This window comes from Buteo buteo, chromosome 18, assembly GCF_964188355.1.
Source record: "Buteo buteo chromosome 18, bButBut1.hap1.1, whole genome shotgun sequence".
NCBI classification, from domain to species: domain Eukaryota; kingdom Metazoa; phylum Chordata; class Aves; order Accipitriformes; family Accipitridae; genus Buteo; species Buteo buteo.
In genome coordinates, this window is record NC_134188.1 from 22,062,267 (window position 1) to 22,085,020 (window position 22,754).

The 22,754-nt window shown below is 41.0% G+C and overlaps 1 protein-coding gene across 1 annotated transcript in view; it reads right to left on the reverse strand.

Moving 5' to 3' along the window:
- Positions 1-221: 221 nt before the first annotated feature.
- PRCP (prolylcarboxypeptidase) overlaps positions 222-22,754 on the reverse strand; it is a 32,248-nt gene continuing 9,715 nt past the window's right edge. Inside the window, exons 2-9 of the mRNA XM_075050131.1 lie at positions 15,275-15,415; positions 14,038-14,139; positions 13,531-13,712; positions 12,645-12,802; positions 11,140-11,312; positions 10,459-10,623; positions 7,840-8,027; positions 222-3,443 (exon numbers count right to left, since the gene is read on the reverse strand). Of these exons, the coding sequence (XP_074906232.1) occupies positions 3,239-3,443; positions 7,840-8,027; positions 10,459-10,623; positions 11,140-11,312; positions 12,645-12,802; positions 13,531-13,712; positions 14,038-14,139; positions 15,275-15,415 (1,314 nt within the window). The 3' untranslated portion in view covers positions 222-3,238. The remainder of the gene's footprint in view (positions 3,444-7,839; positions 8,028-10,458; positions 10,624-11,139; positions 11,313-12,644; positions 12,803-13,530; positions 13,713-14,037; positions 14,140-15,274; positions 15,416-22,754) is intronic.

Here is a 22,754-nt window from a genome sequence, read left to right on the forward strand (position 1 = left end):
AGCTACACCTCTGAAGTGAGAAACTACCAAATGAGTGCAGAGACCTGCCATCTGACATCTTGACTGCTGTGTGTGTAACCTGAGGATTACCTCAACTAGTTTTCCTCCACTCCACCTGAGTCAAGCACAAACAAGACAATGTTATTTGCACAACTCCAAATCTGCCAAGGAATAAAAATCCATGTCGTTGCAAAACAAAATCCAGTTCCAGAAACTCACACTTTGTTATTTTAATGCATTTTTATTCATAAAACTGCGGTTTCACCAGTAAGATTCATGCTTTGGGCAAACCATTCATTCTTTTTCCTTCTACATTCTCCCCAATGAGTAGAAAACATACATTTTTAAATTCCAATCATTCATGATATGTGCCAAGGACATACATAAGCCTGAGATGAAGTATGGCCCATCCTCATACGCCTGGAAAGAAAAGTTGGCCATTTCCCATGGCCCATTTTGTTCTCACCTGGATGAAACAAGCAGGAGAGCTAACATTGAGATGAGGTAGCCAAACACCACAGACAGTCCCTCGGTAGCATACAGAGATGCATACATAGATTTTAAGATGAAGTCTGAACATTTAAGGTAAATAAGACTTAAAGTTTCAACTACTCAACTTGAGCAGAAAAAAAGGAAAAAGGAAGAACAATTAAAAATGAGCCAGTCACCTAATTCATAAGCTGGCCCAAGCAGTAAGAACCTGATCCAAAATGCACTTGAATCAGAGTCTCACACACAGAAACTGAATGGAATAGTAAGATTATTAAAAAACAAATAAGCAAAAAAAAACCAAAAAACAAAAACAAAACCAAACAAAACCACACTGAACAATTTTTGGTTTAAAATGTAATTTCTAAAAATTTAAAATTGAAAATTGCATGGGTTTTAAAGGCAATTTTTGTCTGCTTATGAAAGGAATGAAAAAAGAAAGAAAAGAGGAATGAAAGTTTAAATTACTTATGCTGAGTGAAACAAAAAAAGTGTTTTCCAAACAAAGAAGCTGTTTCCTGAGACAGTAAGTTAGCCAGCAGGGGAGAGAGAGGAGACACAAGCTGATTAACAACATACAGTAGCTGTCAATTTGGACTGTTCACAGCCCAACACATGAACATCCCATCTTTCTCCATACAACATAGAAATGTTTATCCCAGAATTTGCACTTGGAGTAGCAGTCTGAGCAATCAGTGGGAGCAGTTGGACCAGGCTCTTGCTTCTTTAGTTAAACCATTTGCGATCCCCAAATTTATATTTACTCTTGCAGATTCCATTCCTTGCCTTGCAGTAAACCAGGACATGACCACACATCAATAAACACATAAGAAGATACAATGGTATTTCTAAATTCTTGACTGTAACCTACTTGATTAAGAAACCATTTTTACTTGTTTTGAAAAAATTCAAGGCCACCATGTCATTATGAAGTACATGAGCAAAAGACTGGAGTATATTTACAGGAGAGTACCAAAAATTGGAACTATTGGAAAAGGGATTGCCAACAGCTTTCAGTCAACAAGTTTCAGACAAATTCTACATTGCTCTTCCTTTTCCCCCTGTGGTTCTTCTCTGGTCTTGTTCTCTATAGTCTCTTAAATAATAACCTTGCTCAAGGGCACAAGAGGTTCAGATTGCAGAGTCTGAATATAAATGCCATGTTTAACCTAAGACAAGGGAATGCCAGGAACTATTATAAAGAAGATGCACAGGAGTGTTTTAAAATATAAAATTTCAGTGTTGGCTTTGCTTTGTTCCCAGAGGATGGGAAGAGACTGGAAACAGAAAAGGCCACCTGGTGTCTTAGGAAAATACTCAACTATCAGGCATATCATGAAAGCTGAGAAAACTTTTCAAGAGAACTGGAATTTTAAGTCTGGGGACAAGAAGCCTTGCCCGAGTCTCTCTGAAATGGAGTTGTCCTTTAAACTGCAAAGAATTCTTTCTGAAGAAGGGCTTCAGTGTGAATGAAGCCAAAGCTGGAAAACGAGGGGACTGCCCCAGCCATTTATTAATGTCAAATATGCTGTCTCATGAATCAGGGCAGTTTGTCTGGTTTGGAAGCCTTACAGAAAGCTCAGTGCACCTGGCTTGTTGAGCTCAGCATCAGGCTTTAGGCTGATCCAAGAGGATAGCTGCATTCTGTGTTTTGAATAGTTTGTCCCGCAAACAATTTTTTTAAAAAGGCTTTTATTGAAGAGCCATCAGCAAACAGATCATGCAGAATTTGAACAATACACAGAATGGGGGGGAGGGAGGAACCCACACAAGGCACAACCCCAATTATTTGTCACTTCATAAGATCTAGCCAGCACAAGTGTCACATTTGCTCTTCCAGAGAATAGCTTCGAAAGCTTCCTGATTTGAAAAAGCTAAGTGTTTGTGGGGGATACACACACATACACACACACACACACACAAAATATACCCAGAGTTTTCTTTGGCAACCATCATCACAGTGGCAGATATTTCAGAATTAGGACAAACAGCAAAGGAAGAAATAAAACCCTGATGCAGATTGTGCATGCTTAGCCAGTTATCAGCAGAGTGAGTCCAGGCCCAGCCCTGACTGTTCAGTACAGTGCAAAATGGAAAGCCACCTGAGGCAGCTTTGATTAATAAGCTGCCAGAAAACTAAGGGGGGAAAAAAAAAAAAAGATATTTGCTTCTTTTCCAGCATTAATTCCAAAGGGTAAGGGCTGTTTAGTTTCTTTATAAACAGCACAGCCAGTTTCCCCATGCCTTCCCTACCTTTCCACCAAACATCACAGTAAGGTGTAACTTTTGTTCCCTCATTACCTCCATGCCCCTGCCATGACAGTTTACACCAGCTGAGGATGTCTGAAATCCAATCCCACTGAAGGCAGCAAGAATTTCATCATCAACAGCACTGCCATTTAATCCACTGTATATACCAGCAGTCAGGACAATCACCTAGCACAGCGAGGAAGGCATCAAGCCTAGAACAGGAACTCTTTATGGTAAAGTACAGCATTTGAGAAGAGCAGAAGAGGAAAGCAAGCCAGAGCAGGCAGCTCAATCCACGCACTTTGACTGAAGTTTATTATCTGAGAATGCTCTCCATCCATCTGCTGCCTGCTTTTCTCATGGGCACAAGCAATGGTTAGCACTGCAACACAGGTGAGGAAGCAGGAGTGAAATGTTCAAGTGACCATGTGGTGAGGCCTGGCCCTACTACCAGCAAAGCCAACAGAGGTATAATGGCCACAGTTGTTGCAGTACCACTTCAGTGGTTGCGTCTGGCCTTTTCAATCCACTGCTTCATGTAGCGGATTTCCAAGGCTCGAGCTTGCTGCACAGATTTGGGGTCCAAAGGGTTGCGGCTGCGTAGGTCCAGGTGATGGGCTCCATCTGGGATCACAATTGCCACGAGGGAATCAGTGATGTTCTGGGTCACCCCACCTGCAGACCATGGGTCCAGGCCACCATTGCTGTAAGGAAAGAATACTTCATTAGGGTATATCCACACAGCAATTAAAAGTGGGGCTGCGGCTCACGTCAACATACCCACATTGACTTTCAACTAGTTTTGCATATGTACCAACAGAAACAGACCTCAGCCCTGTCTCAATGTCTTGTGCCCACCCCCCTGCTGAAAGGAGCTTTCTCAACAGAGGTACAGAGGTATTAGCAGCTTAAGGAAGGCTACACTTCTGTCAATCATCTGCTAATTCAGATGATAACCTATAATAGTGTCGCAGCCTCTGGAGATAGATCTGCTGCCACCTGTCATTGTCATAAGAGGTTCAGGTTCCCCTGTACAAAGACATGTCCAAATTCCCAAATCAAAAGCACTTTGCTTTCCTTCTTCACAGTCTGCCATAAACTAATAACTAACTGGACCTTTTAGAGCTGAATTTTCAGGAAATTCTACCTTTTACCATCTCAGCTGGGTGCCAACCTGGTTTTGCAAAGAAACGCTTGGACTTTCCGTTAGTCCCCTTATTTCTAATACCAACCATATTAAAATAAAGCTTTTATCCCTCAAAAAAACTGTCTACAATGACTCTTCCTCTGGGACAGGACAATTTAATGTAATTTACTCCCCCTCCTCCCTCAACTCAAGTCAATGAAAGGATTCCTTGCACTGTAGATCTGGCTCCAAATAATGCCTGGTCCATGGAGCAGGCCAATGGCTGAATGGGGATGAGAGTTTTGACTCTCTCATTCCTAGGTTCGGACTCAACCCAGTAATCCCTACTACATCTTATTTTCCTTTACCACAAGATTCTTCCCACATGTGGTCCATCTTTCTGCACAAAGAAACATCCGTATACTTATGGAACTACACAAATCTAAATCTGTTCCTCACTTAAAACACTGGACCTACCCACAAAAGGAAACATTAGAGATGGACTATTGTATGTCAGCGTAAGTTTCTAGGAGGATCTAAGAAATTAAAACACCCTTGGACATTAAGAGATATGCAGCTAGAAAGATACCACAATGGCAGCACCACAAAATAACAGAAAAAAATAATGAATAAAAAAGAGTTTTGTGGAAGTAACTAAGAGTAAAAACCTGATGGGGTCTGAACTAATGCTTTATTTGTGTCTCCACTGAAAAAAGCAAGTATCTTGAACCTCTGTAGTTCTTTATTTTCAGTGGTTCTAAATATGACTTAGGAGAAGAGAAACATTTTGTATCTGCAAAACAAAAAGCATACAGACCTGACCAATAAGCAAAAACCATTTGATTTAAAAAGGTCACCTGAACCAGCAGAGCACCTTGGCAACAGGGGAATGAGTTGCTGAGAGACCCAAGATGTATATGAACTTGGATCTTTTGGTCCCAGTCATGTGGAAACTAAGCATGCCACAAGAAAACAACACTGTCTCTGGCTGTTTCTGGGAGCTTCTGGCTGCGTCCTCTGCGACTCCTGCCAAGTGATGGCACCAGGGTCACTGACACAGTTTGGGAAGTGATACTTGCTGAGAGGAGGGGTGACTGAGGGCTCACCACACAATAATCGTAAGTCTTAACAGCTTTACAGAATAAGGTAATTCAGTACCAACTGGAATGGATTATTTATGTGTTAAAACTACACATGTATGTAAGTACTCAGATGCCCATCTTGCAGGACAGGAGTTCCCCAATGTAAACAGAAATAGTAAAAGAAAAGAATAAAAAAGTCAGCCATTCCTTCCTAGCAGTGGCCAGGCAAGTTCGGCTTCAGAAAAAAAACAAATGCAAAATATCAGCACACTAGTCCTGTTTTTAATTCGTAATATTTCCTTGACAGCATAAATAGGGTCCTGCCTATCCCACAGCAAACAGTTTCCTTTCCTATCATGTCTTCAGAGCCTCCTCAGCCCTCCAGCCCTACCCAGAACAAGGAGAGGTTTTACACAATCTTAGCAGCCCTGTCTGTGCATCCTTTTTTAACACGTCCACTCTCCACAAGTGCCAAGTTTCCTTTTAACTTTTTTCCTCTCACCTTTTCTCTTCAGCCAGGCACTGTTATGTCTTCTCTTCTTCTCCTCCATTCCCTTCTTTTATGCTAACAATACCCTCTTCTGCACATAGGTCCAGTATCTCTCAAAACAGAGCCTTCACTTTCTGCCTCTCCCCTGCCAGTGCAAAAGTGGATAGGTGGTTGCCCTAACTTAGAAGCATACAACCTAGGTGTGATCCATCCAGACTGAAAAATACCAATTTTCAGACTCTGCACAACAAATTTTGTACTGTCTGATACAACCTGGGCTCATTTTGACCACCATAGTATGTTGATGACAAGACACTACGAACTGCTACAAGCTCTCTGCCACCACATGCATGAACAGCATCAAAACACCATTTCCACCGCTGTGTAGCACTTCCACACCAAGTACACAGCATGTTCCAGTAAGAGTATCAGGAGTGGAAGCTGCTGGAAGAGAAAGGGCAAACAGGGTTCTGAAAAACCCAATCTCCTCAAAGTAGTGTTTTAGTAACGATGTGCTGCCCAGGACAGGCAAGTAATATCTGCCTACAGCTTAAGTAACTACTCACACACTAGATTATCTCCAAGAAGGTACCAAAGTGGCAATGGACATTCCTGTGTTGATACCATACAATACATACAACACGCTGCTCGCAGAGGGAGTTGTGGCAACACCAGTTTAAGCATCCTGGCCAAATCCCACTGCAGCTGGATAAATCCACCCGACAGTGGTTCTCTTTAGATGAAGTATTCTTCCCTTCCTGAGCTAAACTGTTGTGCAAGTTGCCTGACACTTGAAACAGTGCTTTTTACCCCACAGGGAGCTGCATCCTCTGGTAAACATAGGGATATTTTTTGTAAAGCACTCTACAGTGTTCAAGGATAAAAGGCTCTTATATAAAATGTACAGTGTTGACAATGTATTTGTTCGAAGAGAAACAACCCAGCTTGAGACCCAAAGCTTTGTGTGTACAGCACTACTTCATTCATTTGGTTGCTTTCAAGCTTTTCTCATTTCAAGCTCCTTCAGCTGGCATAAATTCTTAACACTTATTTAGATTTGTTTTCTTGTCTATCGCTTACAAAGCTGATTTCTACTGTACAGAGCTGTCAAGCCTTGGAAATAAGCACCACTCTGCAAAAATTAAGTTAAGCCAACAAATTTTTTTTCATTAAAAAGTTTTTTGGAAAAGGGTGGAATTTCTCACTCTAGAGCAGATATCCTGCTGGGACAGAAACAGCAACAGGCAAACAAGAGGAAAGCAACAGGCCTTTGGAGTCAAACAGACCAACGCTAATAGCTGAAATCCGGAGAATAATCCCCAATTCAAGTAAGGACTTTCTACTTCTAAAATACACACCTATTTACCAAGTCCAACAGACTAATTTTGAGTTTTGTTTAAAGAAGTGGCAGGGTTTTCTCTGAAAAAGGCTTTGCACAATTTTAACCAGAGCACAAAGGACTACATATCCAGAAGCTGCCCGCAGTGGGCAATCAGTACAGCAAGTCGGAACTCCTGAAGCACTGGCTTTAATGGGTTTATTAAATGCCTCCCTACCACGTAACAACCTAATGAACAGCCAGTACTTGGCTGTTCAAAACTCTGTATCACCTCACAGCAGAAGTACAGCTACATGAACTTCCCTTTAAAGAAAGCAGAGTTTAACCTTAAAATAAGGAAAGTGAAGGCTGAGTAGAGAGCAAACAACATGCACTAATCTTTGCACTAGACTGAAACATTTATTTCACTTTTTGTCCACATACAAAAGTGTTTCAGACAAACTTCTGTTGTATTACCAGTATGCCTTGCTAGAATGGAAGCATCTCCTTGTATTTGGATCTTACACAAGTTTGTTGAAACTTGCCTAACTACCACTAAAAGAAAAGGGCAATTGGCAGTGGTAGGAAAGCTCCCCAAGTTACTTTCCCTTTGATACAGAAAAGAGAGGGAAGAGGAACGTCACACCAGCCCATCCACAAGGCTATCACCCTGAGCAACAGTTTTAGTGACCAAGGTCCTGTGCCACAGCTAGAGCTTGTTTAGACTTTCCTTTTATGTGGAAGAGACAGTGCTTTGGCTTCATAAAAGCTAAATGGATTTACCAGCATGGGAAGCCTGGACTTTGGCCACAAGATAAGAAGGAATCCACATGGGAAGAAAATTACATTTGGCAGAATCCCAACCCAGATTCTTCTTTTAGAGTCACACAGGCAGCAACAGAACAGTTGGCTTCTTTGGCCACTGCAACTTGACCATTTTACTGTCAAGAGCAACACAAAGCATGCCCATATTTACTGAGCTGGAGTGTTGGAGACAGATCCTTTTGCTACTTAAGGCAGGCTCTCTGCATTGACAACCCAAATTGGTGTAAGACTCCACTCTAGAAGCTGAAGCAAGGCTCACCTGAAGACAATGTTGCTGTGTGAACTTATGTTTTTCCCTCCATACATAGAAAGAATCCAAGAGGGACGAGGCCTCACTCCCCACAGCTTATAACACTCTTCTGAAAGTGCATCGAAGTCCCATTTCTGAGGCTCGAACATGTCATTGACACCATCTGTGCACATGGGCATCACCATCTCAGTGCAAGCCTGAAAGAAAGAGCAAGACAACAAGATGTATTCCCAGGAAACTGTCCTATAGTTTTTAGTGCAGTATTTAAATAAAAAAAGCCTAAACAGCATTTGATCAGTAATTACTGTCAAACTACCATAGAAATGTTTAGGTTGGAAAAGACCTTTAAGATAGAGTCCAACCATTAACCTAACGCTGCCACATCCACCACTAAACCATGTCCCTAAGCACAACGTCTACGTGGTCTTTTCAGTATCTCCAGGGATGGTGATGCCACCACTTCCCTAAGCAGCCTGTCCAATGCTTGATAACCCTTCCGGGGAAGAAATTTTTCCTAATATCCAATCTAAACCTCCCCTGCCATAACTTGAGGCCGTTTCCTCCTGTCCTATCACTTGTTACTTGGGAAAAGAGACCAACCCCCACCTCGCTACAACCTCCTTTCAGGCAGTTGTAGAGAGCGATCAGGTCTCCCCTCAGCCTCCTTTTCTCCAGGCTGAACAACCCCAGTTCCCTCAGCCGCTCCTCATAGGACTTGTGCTCCAGACCCTTCACCAGCTTCGTTGCCCTTCTCTGGACACGCTCCAGCTCCTCAATGTCTTTCTTGTAGTGAGGGGCCCAAAACTGAACACAGGACTCGAGGCGCAGCCTCACCAGTGCCCAGTACAGGGGGATGATCACTGCCCTGCTCCTGCTGGCCACACTATTTCTGATACAAGCCAGGATGCCGCTGGCCTTCTTGGCCACCTGGGCACACCACTGGCTCATATTCAGCTGGCTGTTGACCAACACCCCCAGGTCTTTTTCTGAAGGGCAGCTTTCCAGCCACTCTTCCCCAAGCCTGTAGTGTTGCATGGGGTTGTTGAGACCCAAGTGCAGGACCCAGCACTGAGCCTTGTTGAATCTCATACAATTGCCCTCGGCCCATTGATCCAGCCTGTCCACATCCCTCTGTAGAGCCTCCCTACCCTTGAGCAGATCAACCCTCCCACCCAGCTTGGTGTCACCTGCAAACTTACTGAGGGTGCACTCGATCCCCTCGTCCGGATCATTGATAAGGTTATTAAACAGAACTGGCCCCAGTACTGAGCCCTGGGAAACACCACTTGTGACTGGCCGCCAACTGGATTTAACTCCATTCACCACCACTCTTTGGGCCTGGCCATCCAGCCAGTTTTTTACCCAGAAAAGAGTACACCGGTCCAAGCCACGAGCAGCCAGTTTCTCCAGGAGAATGCTGTGGGAAACGGTGTCAAAGGCTTTACTACAGTCCAGGTAGACAACATCCACAGCCTTTCCCTCATCCACTAACGGGTCACCTTGTCACAGAAGGAGATCAGGTTGGTCAAGCAGGACCTGCCTTTTATAAACCCATGCTGACTGGGCCTGATCGCCTGGTTGTCCTGTACATGTCGCGTGATGGCACTCAAGATGATCTGCTCCATAACCTTCCCCGGCACCGAGGTCAGACTGACAGGCCTGCAGTTCCCCAGATCCTCTTTATCACCCTTCTTGTAGATACTAAGCAAAAGTTTCATCTTTCACACAATGAATTCTCTGACACCTTAGTGATACTAGCTAAAAAAAAAAGAAATGCAAATTATGCCCTGGAAGCAACATAACCCCCACCGCAGCAATTAATCTAACTCACAGTATGTTCCTACTTGCCCCCTTTCCCACATGCCTTCGGAAGCAGGCAGGAAACAAAATGCAGAGTGGATGTGTTGTTTTGATGAGCACAGCTGCCATATTCTTTGTTACCCCATGGTGTTTCCCCCCTTTCTCAGAGGACAACTTATAAAGCCTGCACATCTCCTGGAGCTGTGCAGAACAAATACATAGGAGACAGTAGCCAAGAGCAGATGGTCACAACCTGAACATCAAATTCTTACAACCTTGCTTCTGGAAGAAGCTGCCCTGCTCCTCAGTCAAGACACTGTATATAAGAGTGTTGCATGTGCTTAGTAAATGGGATAGGGAGAGCAGAATCCCCTGGACCTCTTACCACAGGGATCTCTTTTTGTTACCTACTTGATGGGGAAGGTTATGTCTCAGTGAGCTACAGGATAAACAGCTTTAGTTGAAAGCTATCAGTATCAACATATCCTGACATATTTGCATGCACAAATTGGGGTGGACAGCTGTGATGGGGGGATTACAAAACCAAGATGCTGCTGCTGTACATCGTTTTCCAGTCAATATAAAGAGCTGAAACTCAACAATTAGCTAGATAATGAAGACACAACCTAAACCTCCTGGGAAAGCTGCTTCTCTTCTCTGCCCTGCCGTCCCCCGTACAATCATACTCACTTCATGATTACATTTGTCATCAGTACATCAATTACATCTGGCACAATATATTGACAGCTAAATGACTTGGTAATTCGCCATCAGCTCTAGCTCAAAAAACCTCACTGAGTTGCAGTTTAGAAAGGATAGAGTGCATACCTGATAGTACCAACCCAACTGGCCCAGATTCTTTGTTGCAGTCTCAGACATGTCTAAGCATGAGGCTTCTCCTGAATAATTGTAGTATAAATTTACCGCCTGGAACACATTCTGCAGCAACAATTTGTCAGAGAGACTGGGATCCTTCAAGAACTTGCAGACTTCCTGCAACAGAGAGAAGAGGGGGTCTAAATCTGCAAGAAATAAAGATTAACACATGATACCTGATGGTTCTGCTTTGAGAAGTGACCCTGCAAGGAATACATTTGTGGGGATCCACATTTCCTCTCTCACTAATTCTCCCACTTCGAAAAGGACATAGGCTTAAAATTTTCTCTTTAATTGCAAGCTCTTGCAGCTAAGCCTGGCATCAGAAGGTCTAATTGCAAGTGCTTTTTGTGCAGCATTTCTGTTCCTTAAGAACAACTCTGCAGGATAGCGGAAGCTTTTCAGTCATCCCTGGCACTCTTCTTCTGGGCTCTTGATGCAACCTATTAGCCATACAAGTGGCAGTTAGTCAACAAACCAGTTGAAGCACAAGAAGATACTGCCCTGGTTCTCTTTTTTCAGCCATATTGGTTCTATTGAGTCAAAAACAAAGGAAAAGGTGCAGGCTAGGAGAAAAGGAGAGAATTAGTTAAACCAAATGGTCAATTCTAAAAGACATTGTTTCTCAATTACCTGTATAGGCCAAGCTGGCAAAGGCTGCAAGAAGTCAGCTTTATAGGGATAGTTCACCATCGCCAAATTTATCCATGTTTCACTCAGCCAATTTTTCAATAGAGCAGCATCCTGAAGATTTTTTAATGGGCTGCACAAATGAAATGTGCTGGAAAGCCACTGTAAACCTGCATCTTCAATTAAAAAAAAATAAATATTTAATGTATTGTACCATTAACACATAGGTCAGTTGTGCTGCTAAAATAATATTTCACTTAGCATAAATAATCTGGTGAAATTATTCCACATACGTACAAGCACAGCAGATCAAATTTTAGTCAGTACCTCTAAGTGAAGGGAAATACAATCTGCATACTTCAGTGTATGGGTATGTCACTGCTAAGATAATGTTATCTAAAACCCCAAAGATTTACAAGATATTTGGCATTTTTTTTGCTAGGAGGTAACATCAGGGCACACTTCCAACAAAAGGAAAACTTCAAACCAGCTAGCACACAGTGCAAGGACTATTAATAGATAGATCTCCTGGGACTCCCCTGGCCTTCCCTTTCATTATTTGATCTGGTCTAGAAACTCATCCAATTCAGCTTCCTTGATTTTAATTAGCTAACTCATCATACCAGGCTTTCTCTTTAGGACACAGAACTGAAGTAGCAAGATTTTTTATTTTTTTTAAATTGCATTCCTTTGGTCTACAGCAACCTCATCTGATATAGAATTATATAATCATTTAGGTTGGAAAAGACCTTTAAGATCAGAGTCCAACCATAACCTAACACTGCCACAGCCAGCACTAAACCATGTCCCTAAGCACCACATCTACGTGTCTTTTAAGTATCTCTAGGGATTGTGACTCAACCACTTCCCTAGGCAGCCTGTTCCAGCACCTGACAACCCTTTTGGTGAAGAAATTTTTCCTAATATCCAATCTGAACCTCCTCTGGCACAACTTGAGGCCATTTCCTCTCATCCTATCACTTGTTACCTGGGAAAAGAAACTGACATCCCCTTGCTACAACCTCCTTTCAGGTAGTTGTAGAATCATAGAATCATTTAGGCTGGAAAAAACCCTTAAGATCATTGAGTCCAGCTGAGCCCCTAGCACTGAATTTGTAAGGATTGCAGTGACTTTCTATACCCGATTGCCTCAGTTGGTATTTAAACTATTCTTTTTAACAGTAACAGCTATCTAGCCTACTTTGTCAGAAAGGAATACAAGCCTTGAGGTTCTGATCTGGAGTCAGCTCCTATCTGACCTTAGGGGTGTTTGGACCTGGATTCTGAATCACACCAGGCCTGAATGAGCTTGTGATCCAACAAAACAGACATTTAAAAAAAAATAACGCTAAGCTCATTTGGCAGTTTCCAGTACTAAGAGTATAGTTTCAAAACCACCAATATGTATACAGGTGAAAGCCATAACACAAGCTTGCTGATTTTATGAAGTCGTAACACAATCCTGAACGTTACGACCCTTTGAAAAAAAGGTATTGGTGAGGTCTTACCTGTTGAGGAAAGGTGGTTAATGGCATTCCAGGAATTCCGGATGCTTTCTGAGCAGCCTGTCCCACTCTTTTTGAAATCATTGGTCACTATGCTGAAATAAGTGCCACATGGAACCAAATCACCAAACTGCCAGATTGGGGCAGAGGCTGCCAGAGCTCTGCAAATGGACAGAAAAAGATCCTGAACCCCTGCAAAGTGAAATTCCGTCCTCTGGTCAATACCCTCCCCACAGTCACTATCTAAGTAGCGTTTATAATTCAGCTTGGATACTGAGCCCTAGGCGAACTTACCACGATGTTGCAAAACTATTCTATAGGTCTGCATGCAAAGGCTGTTGAAGGTTTTAAGTCTTAGACACTAGTACAAAGATATCAGTAAATACATAAAGTTGAAATTCAAACTTGCTTACTTTATTGTTTTCATTCTCATCTAGCAACTACGGCTTTCTCACTAGGCATTATGAAAACTCAACTGAAGAGAGGCCCTGCCCACAAAAATCTACTCTCTAGCAGACAAAGGTAGGGGAATTACTATTCTTGTTTCCCAGAGAGGAACTAAGGCACTAAAGAGATTAAAGACCTGCCTCAAGCCACCAGTAAGTCTGGTGACCTTAAAAAAAATAGGTGCAAAGTCAGTGTTCATAATAATTGTTTTTACAAAACTAACAGATAGGTCTGAAAATATATACCATCCAGTACCTGTTGACCTACAGTTGTCTTTATTAGGCAAACAGTGCCTCTTCCCAAATTAAAGGTAACTTTATTCTTCCTCTCAATAGTGAAAAATTCAAGCTAGCTTGAATTATGGTACTTCTAGTGCTGTAATATTTATAGCACAGAAGTAACAAATGTCTGCTCTGTGTTTGAGCAGGATGAGTACACTCACCCAACTACCACATGGGGGTACTTCATCCTAAACCAGGCTGCAAGCATTCCTCCGTAAGATCCTCCTATAGCTATGACAGGACTGTAACGGGCTCCTGCAATGGTCGTTTTTAAGTACTCAATTAGTACTGCGAAGTCTGCCAGAGCTTGTTCTGATGTCAGGTAATTCAGATGCTTGGAATCCTGAGACAAAGAAAGCAGGTTATAATATACATAGCAGAGGAGTGACTTCCAGCAGCAGTCTTTCTATCCCACACAGCAGCTGTAGAGTTCTAAACATGTGCCTGATAACAAATGAAATATTCTTTGCAGGTGTCCTTTGAAGTGCTGGAAAAATCTCAGATTTTTTTTTATCCTAGCATTGATAGTTACAAAAATAGGATAGTTGTGTGCTTCTAGCACATTTAAATCTTACTCAGGCTAACAGTCATTGCACTGGCAAGAATTACAATAGGCAGAATTATGTTTGCATAGAACACATTTAAGGAAGACAAAAGAAGACACTTACGCTGAAAGACTCATTCCCAAAGGGCAAAGATTCTCCATAATATCTATGTTCAGCAAACACTAGCATGGCATTAAGTTCTTCAGCCACATCCCACATAAAACCCTGGTTGGAGGAAAACAGACACTTAAATAAGTTGAATCAATTATTTTCAAAGTCTCTACTTTCAGTCTAGTGTATTCCAACTCTTATTCTTTGATTAGAATGATATCACTATCATAATACAACTAGAAAGACAGAGTACATTTTAGTTTTGAAGTATCACTGAAGTAAGAAAGACACACAAAACAGATATCCACTCAGAGACAGGGACACGTACAAAGAAAATATGTATATTTAAATGCTGCAAAATATTAAGCAGTATTGTTTTGTGAGTAGACACAGGCAATCCTGCCAGAACTCCTACAGCATGAGCTTAATCCACAGGAAATGAAAAATGCTACAGGAGAAAAGCATGCATTTGAGTTAGGACTACATTACAGAAAACAAAAAAATTGTTTGGCTATAAGCAATAATCTAGAGCATTGCAATACACTTATTTCCAACTAATAAATAACTACAACTTGTTATTACTTATTGACAGCAGCTTGTTACCACCAGTTATGGAAACAAGCAGACAGCGATCGCCTGCTGACCGAACAAAGTGTGTAGGCAGTCCTTGGTTGCTTTGAGCTGAGCACATGCCACCTCCTGTTGTGTTACTGGACTGTGTATTGAAGTGGCTGAAAAATACCCACACTCCATTCCACATTTGTATCAGTCACGGAAGTAAAAATTTCCACAGGTCTTGTCAGAGAACAAGAATAATCTCTCTTTGATTTCCAGCCCCCTTCATTTCACTTCACATTTTTCTTATAGAGAAAAAACAACTATCAAAACCTCCCATTTTACTTGGGGAACCTAAAGTACAAGGATAGGGTAATTTGCTCCAAAATTTTGCATTCTTAGCTTGAGGCACCTTACAGTGTTTATTCTAGAAATTTTCTTCACTACTGCAGGAAATTAACGTAAGTGCATTGCTTTGATTTCTATGGGCTTCAAATAGGACCCTGAACCCCCTAAAATTTTTTCTGTACTTTTGTTCTGCTTCCTCCTCCTCCTGTAACAACCATAACAACCATTACAAACTTCTCTTTAAACAATATTCTGACACTGTCTCCTTGTTCTTCCTTATTTTTTCAGTATGCCACTACTGGAAAGAAGGACTAATTTAAGAATCAAGAATCTCTTTTCTAAGTACCGTATTGTTGCAGAACCATGTGATGTCTCCTTCGTTGCCTGTATAAAATAGTATTGGTCCATTGTCTTTCTTCCAGTGCTGATCTGCTACTAGATACCGTTGCTGGAATGTAAGATTTTCATCAAATCCAAAGTGATCAATCTGTAAGAACAAGGAACAACAACATGTTCAGAAAGCTAAAGTTGATCCCAGAGTCCAGTGGAAGTGTTGAGTTACTCTGCAGATGAAAAATAAAGAACAGCAGAAAAGTTTTACTAAGATAAAAGAAATGACATTGAATTAATTTATATTCCTAATACATCAAAATTCTCCTACTTTAGGATGGAAACCAGCCAAAATTACAGCTGTATACACTGAAGGAGAAAAGTTATTGTCAGCTATAAAAAAATCCATGCCCTTTTTATAGCATCATATTTAACATGAGAGATTCTAAATATATTTAGGTAATCAGACAAATCTGCTGAGGGGTCAATTAAGTATCTGATGTAATAAAACTGTATCAACAAGTAAAAAGAGTCACTGTCCTGCAGTGTTTTGAGTCTTAGGAAAATTCCTTACTAGCCTTATTTATTTGAAAAAAAAGAAACAAACAAACAACAAAAAAACATACCCAACCCCTCTTCCTTTTCTCCTCCTTTCAGCATAAGATTGAAATTTAAACAGATTCTTGTTAGAAAGTGGTTTGGTTTTTTTTTAATTCTTAGAAAATACTAATTCCTTGTAGTAGTTGTACTATTGACAGATTTTTCAAAGTTTCATGGAATGCTTCTTCTCTCCTTGCAATTTTCACTAATTCACATACCCTCCCCAATTCTTTCCACTGCCCTACAAATATTGGAAGTCTATACATACCACTTAAACCAAAACCCACAGTGTTAGCTTCATTCCCTCATTAGAAATTTAGTTCAATTCCTAAAGTCAGTTTTTCAGCTTTTATTCACACTGCTTTGTATGCATTATCCTCCTTGACCCATCCTTCCCCAAGCAATCATCCACACTGGAAAGTTTATCAATTGCTTTTACAAAGTCATTCCCTTCATGGACATAATCTTATTCTGGAATACCCACATAGGCTTCTACTATAAAAAAATAAAAACCAAAACAAAACACACAACTACTCCAGAAGAGCTATGCTGCTTAATTACCATGTAGTCACAAATCATCACTACTTTTATTCAACAGTTGAAGATAACCTGTAGCTTCCCAATTTTGACTTGCATCAGCATAAAGCGTCATCTTTTCCCTTCATAGTTTCTTGCTGGCGGTAACAGCCTGACATCTGCTGGCTTGAACATCTCTGCTCACCCATCTGTCTTTACACCGACAACTCTGCCAAATCTCTCAGATGCTCCAGGCACCAACCTCTCACATTTCCTACTTTGAGAATATCTGCAAGTTAATGTTAAAAAGCACCAAACTGCACACAAATGCAAGCACTCGCTGCTAACTTAGTGACCGAACTGCTAGGCAGATTCCTCCAGGCAGCTCGGGAAAGCCTAACTCTTGACCTGCAGGATCCAGCTACTCCACACCATGGTACTTATATTTGCTTTGGGTCAGAGTGCAGGAACTTAAGACATACAATCTGCTGCAAAGTGTCTTTCCCAAACTCTCTCAAAGCTTACTCTTACTGCTGGACTGAAGTGAGAGGACAGTTGTGTTGCACCTCATGGCTAGCAGAACAGCAGGAGCAGCTGAAGGTCTTTGCATGGTCTTGACAGACATGAGAGAATGTCTTCGCCCTGAATAAGTTAACTTCAGTGACTACGTCCAGACCCCAAAAAACCTAATTCATGCATGTTCGACAGTTTTGCTCAGTGGGACCATTTACTACTTAACATCACCATGTACTTATGAGTATCATGCGCATATTTAAGGACTCTCACTGAATTCAAGTGCTGAGAACATATGCTGGGCTTATTTTACACTGACAACTCACCTGCTCCTTTCTCATTCGCAGTTATTAATTTTAGTTTCACTTTCTACATCAAGCATAATCAAGACTGATTAGATGTAGTGATTAGATATAGAAAGGCAGAGCAAGGTCAGCAACTGAAAAAGTCTTTGGTCATAAGTCCTTGGGACAGTTAAAGAAAAGGATTAGATAAGGCACTTCTAATAAAAATCACAATATAGTCAGACTATACTATAGTATAGTCTAGTATAGTCAGACTATACTATAAGTATAGTCTTTCTTCAACACTATTAGAAAGTACAACTAATACATCTTTTGTTTCAGGTCTGTTTGTAAAGGGCAGAAGTATCTTTTTCTATTTAACTTTTCTGGTTAGGCTGCTAGCCACAGATAGGAAAAAATAAGCTCGTATGTCCTGTTTGCCTTTTATGGAATCATCTATAATTAAACATTTAGCTTTAAAACTTGATTCCACATCCTTCCTGCCTAAAGCCATTGCACCAACTACAAAACTACACCACAAAAAGTATTCAACTTTCCTGAACTACTAAGATATGTACCAAAATCTCCTCAGTGCAAGCAGCTTAATATGCAACAGAAAAAAACATATGGGGGTGGGGGAGTGGGAAGAGGGAAAAAAAATCAGAATAGTTTAACGGATAAGCATCCTTTTGGCACCAGGCTGAGGTTATTCAATGGGATATTGTGCAGAACAGATTCTAAAGCCCATCTTACTGTTCCTATCCCACAGGAGCTGGAAAATTAGAATAGTAATACTCCAATATGAATATATTTTTCCTGAATGATGGCTAGTTTTCTTTAGAGATATGATTTACTATGGTTTCCTTGTGATGTGACCCATCAGTCCCCTCCCACAAAACAAACATCAAAATCCCAGTGCTCTAGTGAGTCTGCCTCTCAATACCAAGAGGAAGAAAAGTACAGGAATTTAACTTTTCTTTTGCCAGTTTTAGTAACCACGTTGATCAAAGTGTCACAATTCTCTATCTTGACTCTGGGCCATGCTGTAGACTCACTCACTGCCATCAGTCACATTCTTCTTTCCCACTCCTCCCTCAGTCTGTAAAGTTTTGATAGCCTCATGGCAGCTAAGCTGCCTCTATTCGTAACACGTCAAACCATGGACACATGTAAGATCCCAGGCAGCACACACACAAGTCCAGACCTCTCCAGAAAAAAAATCCCAAGTACCTATTACTCAACTGAAGAGCAGGAACTGCTTTACTGCTAGATGACAGAGCTTCATACCTTGTAGTAACTTGTGTGTCTTACCCTTGAAAAGACATGACTTAAACCCCAAACCCTAACATTTGTAAAGGAGACAAAGAAAGAGAGAAAGATGTTACAGCTGCTGGTTATTGCCAAGAAATTCTGAATCCAGAACATCAAAACACAGCTGGGAGGTGTCCCAAAGAATATCTCCTTACAAGAGTAAAAACTGTTTGAACATTTACTAAGTCAGAGGGAAGAAGCACAAGAATCAATATAGAATTGTGAAGTGAAAGGTTTGGACACCAAGGGAACGCTGTAGTTCAAGAACAGCAGATGGAGCTGTCGTGTAGCCAAACTCGGCTGCAGGAACATGCAGGGCTACGCATGGGAGCTGCTGGTTCTCATTCAACAAGTGCTTTCTTTCTCTATCCTCTATAGAACTGGTATGCAAACAAGTAATTAACCCCACAAACTGTATGAAGTATAATTTACAAGGCAAATCACCCAGATTTTTTTTTGCTTTTTTTTTTCTTAAGTCAGATTTCATTAAAAAGTTGAACCAGAAAATTTCTGTTCTACACTTACGCAAAAGGAGTGAGACAAAAGCAATGACTTTTGCAACCAGACTTAATTAGAATAGACCACAACAGCAAAAAGAAAAAAGCAGTTTAGTACACACTTACAGTACCTTAACTGTTGGTTAGAAGTTATACTAGTATATATGAAGTTTTTCTACTTACAATTTTCATAAATACAATTATTGCCAGGATGTCAGCAGGTCCTGAGCAACCTAATAGAACTTTGAAATTGGCTCTGCTTTGAGTGGAGGTTAGACCAGATGACATGTAGAGTTCTCTTCCAAAACTAAACTATTCTAGGATTAATCCAAACCAGTTACACAGCCTAAAGTTTTAAGCTTCTGTAAACAGGACTACCTAGCAAATTTGGTTAGAAGTAAGAATACAATCATCAGCAGCATACAACAGCAATGTTTTACAAGTGGAAGTATGATGTACATAAAACACTGACACAGAAACAATCATTCTGATATTAATAAAAGGAAGGATAAAAATAGAAAAAGGAGTACTGATAGTAAGTTATGAGTAAGTTTAAGGGAAACTTATCAGTTGAGGTAGGCAGGATAGGAATACTTTGAAGAGCTACAGCTGCGAGGCAAAGAAAGCAAGCAACAAAATTTCAGTTCCATGTAGAAAAATCTTCACAAACTTTAATCAAAAAAATGAATCATCTTGTATTTTCCTGCACTTTTGAGTCCAAAGACTCACGAAGCATTTGGGGAAAATACAAACGTAGACACAACAGATTGCTTGAGAGGCAGCCAGCTCCAGATGGAAGACTGCAGCCACTACCCAAAGCACAGCTTCTGAGAACTGCACTCACTGAGTTTGATTAAAAATGGCAGTAGGCAGTACGGGACGTTGTGCCCAAGAGGCTGATGAGAGCTCCAGGCTGAAGGCTCTAGTCAGCAGCTTTGATCCTTTAGCTCAGAGAAACTTTCTACAGTGAATTGCAGCTCATGACTCAGGACAAGGACAACAAACTCACATTGGAAGGAAGGGCCAAAATGCACCTTGCTGCCTTCAGCTTGAAATACATGGCACATTTCTTTGACTTTACCTTATATGTGCACATGTATCACATGCTTTTGTCGATCTCTCAAAGATGACTTATCTCTGGGTGGCTTTTTTTTTTTTTTTAAATGTGCTTTTTTTGTGGTTTTGGAAGTCCATTTAAAGTAAAACAAGCTACTCTGCCACAGATCTCCCCTGGGGAGGAGGAAAAAGGCACAACAGATGTTAGTTATTGTACAGATGTTAGTCTGCTTAATATACTCCTGGAAGTATTCAGGAACTATGGCAATGAGTGAAGTACAAAGGCAAAACAGGACACATGGGCTAAAACCCACTTCCTTCTCAGCAGCACCTTAAGGTCATTAGTGATTACAGAGACAGGACAGCAAACCCAACCCTTTATCAAAGAAAGACTGTAATTCACAGGGTAGTTTCTAACCAAAAGCACTTAATGTCATTCGAGGTGGTAAATCAGCACCTGATGGTTTTATGCTTTTGAGTTTGACAAGATTGTGAGTTTCTGAAAGCCCTTCTGTCATGCCTTGAACTTCCATCCTCTATGCAATAGCTTTATTTTCCCAAACTTGGATATTCCATGTGAAACCAAGTCAGTTGCTTTACTGGTAAGAAGCCAGGGGATTTCAAGAGTCATGCTCCACCCACCACACATTCATGGGGTTGTTTTGAGTGCTCATCCTGTCTGAATGATTTCCTGAGGACAGGAAGATACAGGATAGTCTGAGGATATCCTCCTGTGTGAACAGCAGTGTGGGCACTAGCCTCTTTGGGATTTCACTGATGCGTTTCTATTCCTGGTTTTACTCCTGACAGGCTGTGGGACTCCAGCCCAGTTAGCTGGTCCTATTAGTTTTGTTTCCTCTTATAATCTTTGCTTCCTCCATTTAAGTTGGAAGTTCATGAGGGCAGGGACTGCCTTGAATACAATGCTGTGCAAAGATGACAAGTGAGGCCCAAATTTTGTTACAAGTACTACTACATTTAATTAAATATTCAAGCTCATAAAAAGCATTGCAGCAGTAGAGTATCACTAAAAAAATACAAACTCACACACTGTTTATGGCATAGCACGGGAGACACAGAACCAGAAATGAAAGCTAAAAAATAAATTTGTAAAAAAGTCTCCCTCCCTGACGCTGTTCGTGTTGCTCTGTTTCCTCCTATTGCATATTTACGTGCATCATAGCCTGCCACAACTGAGGCTTCATCTCACCAACAGCTGGTAAGATTCTCTGTTTGTCCCTGCTCATTTAGTGCAGAAGGAAAGAAAGAAAAGAAAAAAAAAAACAAACAAACAAGAAAATCAAGGTTAGCTTTATTTTTTCCATTTTAAATGCAAGGAATGAGGTGTTTCCTTGCTTTCTAGGCTGATACTTGTGCAAGGCACAGCAGAGACTGAGGATTAGCACCAGTCTGTTGAAATGCATGATCATTTGATGCTCTGTGGAAGAGCAGGAAGATCTAAACTGCACCTTCTTGCATCAGGCTGTGTAACCCACTAACTTCAAAGTCCTACACACAAATAATGTAAGAAAATTGGAAGAGATGGACTCTGTCATTGTAATCTTCCACACTCCCCATAATTCAGAGGTTTTGTTCACGAGATTTAATTTTATTTCTTTAATTTGTCACATTTAACAAAATATACAGACATAACAATATGCATGTTTTTTGCCTACTAATTAATTCCAACTTCTGTTCTACTCATGATGGTCTAGAGCAACTGTTACCAGTTTTTCCTTGGTTAGAATTGGCTTTCAGCCAAACATGCTCACCAAAACAAATGCAGGCTTAAGATCCTCGTAGTGGAAGGATCTCTTCCATTGCAACTATGACCTTGTGAACACAGCCTTTGACTTTCTGTATTTTACTGAAGCTTCTTTTCCGCAGAAACCATGTCACCTGCTCTTGGGAGGCTGCAACTGTTTAAGGAAGTCTGCTTTTAGCACTCATTTATCACTTCAGTGATTAAAAAGCACTGACAAAGAAAGCCTCAGACAGGAACTCTACACCAGCCTTGAGTCACACAGTTTGGACATGACACTTAAAAAGATCAAGAACATTTAAACAGCTACAGGATATGCTGTAGGAAAGCATCAGGCTACTCAGGTCAACCCTTGTTAGAAACATCAGGCTACTCAGGTCAACCCTTGTTAGAAACAAACAGTTCCCAAACAGTATATGATGAAATGTTATTTTTATGTTGGAAACCTCAGCAGTTAACAAGAACACAAACAAATTGGTTTCAACTTCCACATACCATTAGTCATTTTGTGCTGCAATCGAAACTCCAGATTCTGTTCACCATGTAAAAATGAAGTCCATAAACACAGTTAGGCTTTAATTACTTAGGTCTAAAATCCTCCAGCAGTCACAGTGAAGATGCAATTCCTTGTTAAAATTCCTCCAGTTGGAAGGACAGTCTGAGAGGTCCCACAGTCCTGCCAACATTTTCTACCCCTGACTTGAGGGTCACAAAGCTCCAGCACAAGGGAGAGAATGGGTGACCAAGGCAGGAGATGCAGGAATTGCTTCGATCAGTTTTACTGTTGATGCTCCTCAACCATGCTCTCCATTCCCCTGCCACTCCGTTCTTCTCCAAGCAATGGATAGGCTTGTGCTGCTGAGAATCAGTCAGCTACGTAAATTTATAACAAACTACTATGGCAATAAACACACCAAATGTTCACATCATTGATGCTTCCATTCAAGGCATTATTAT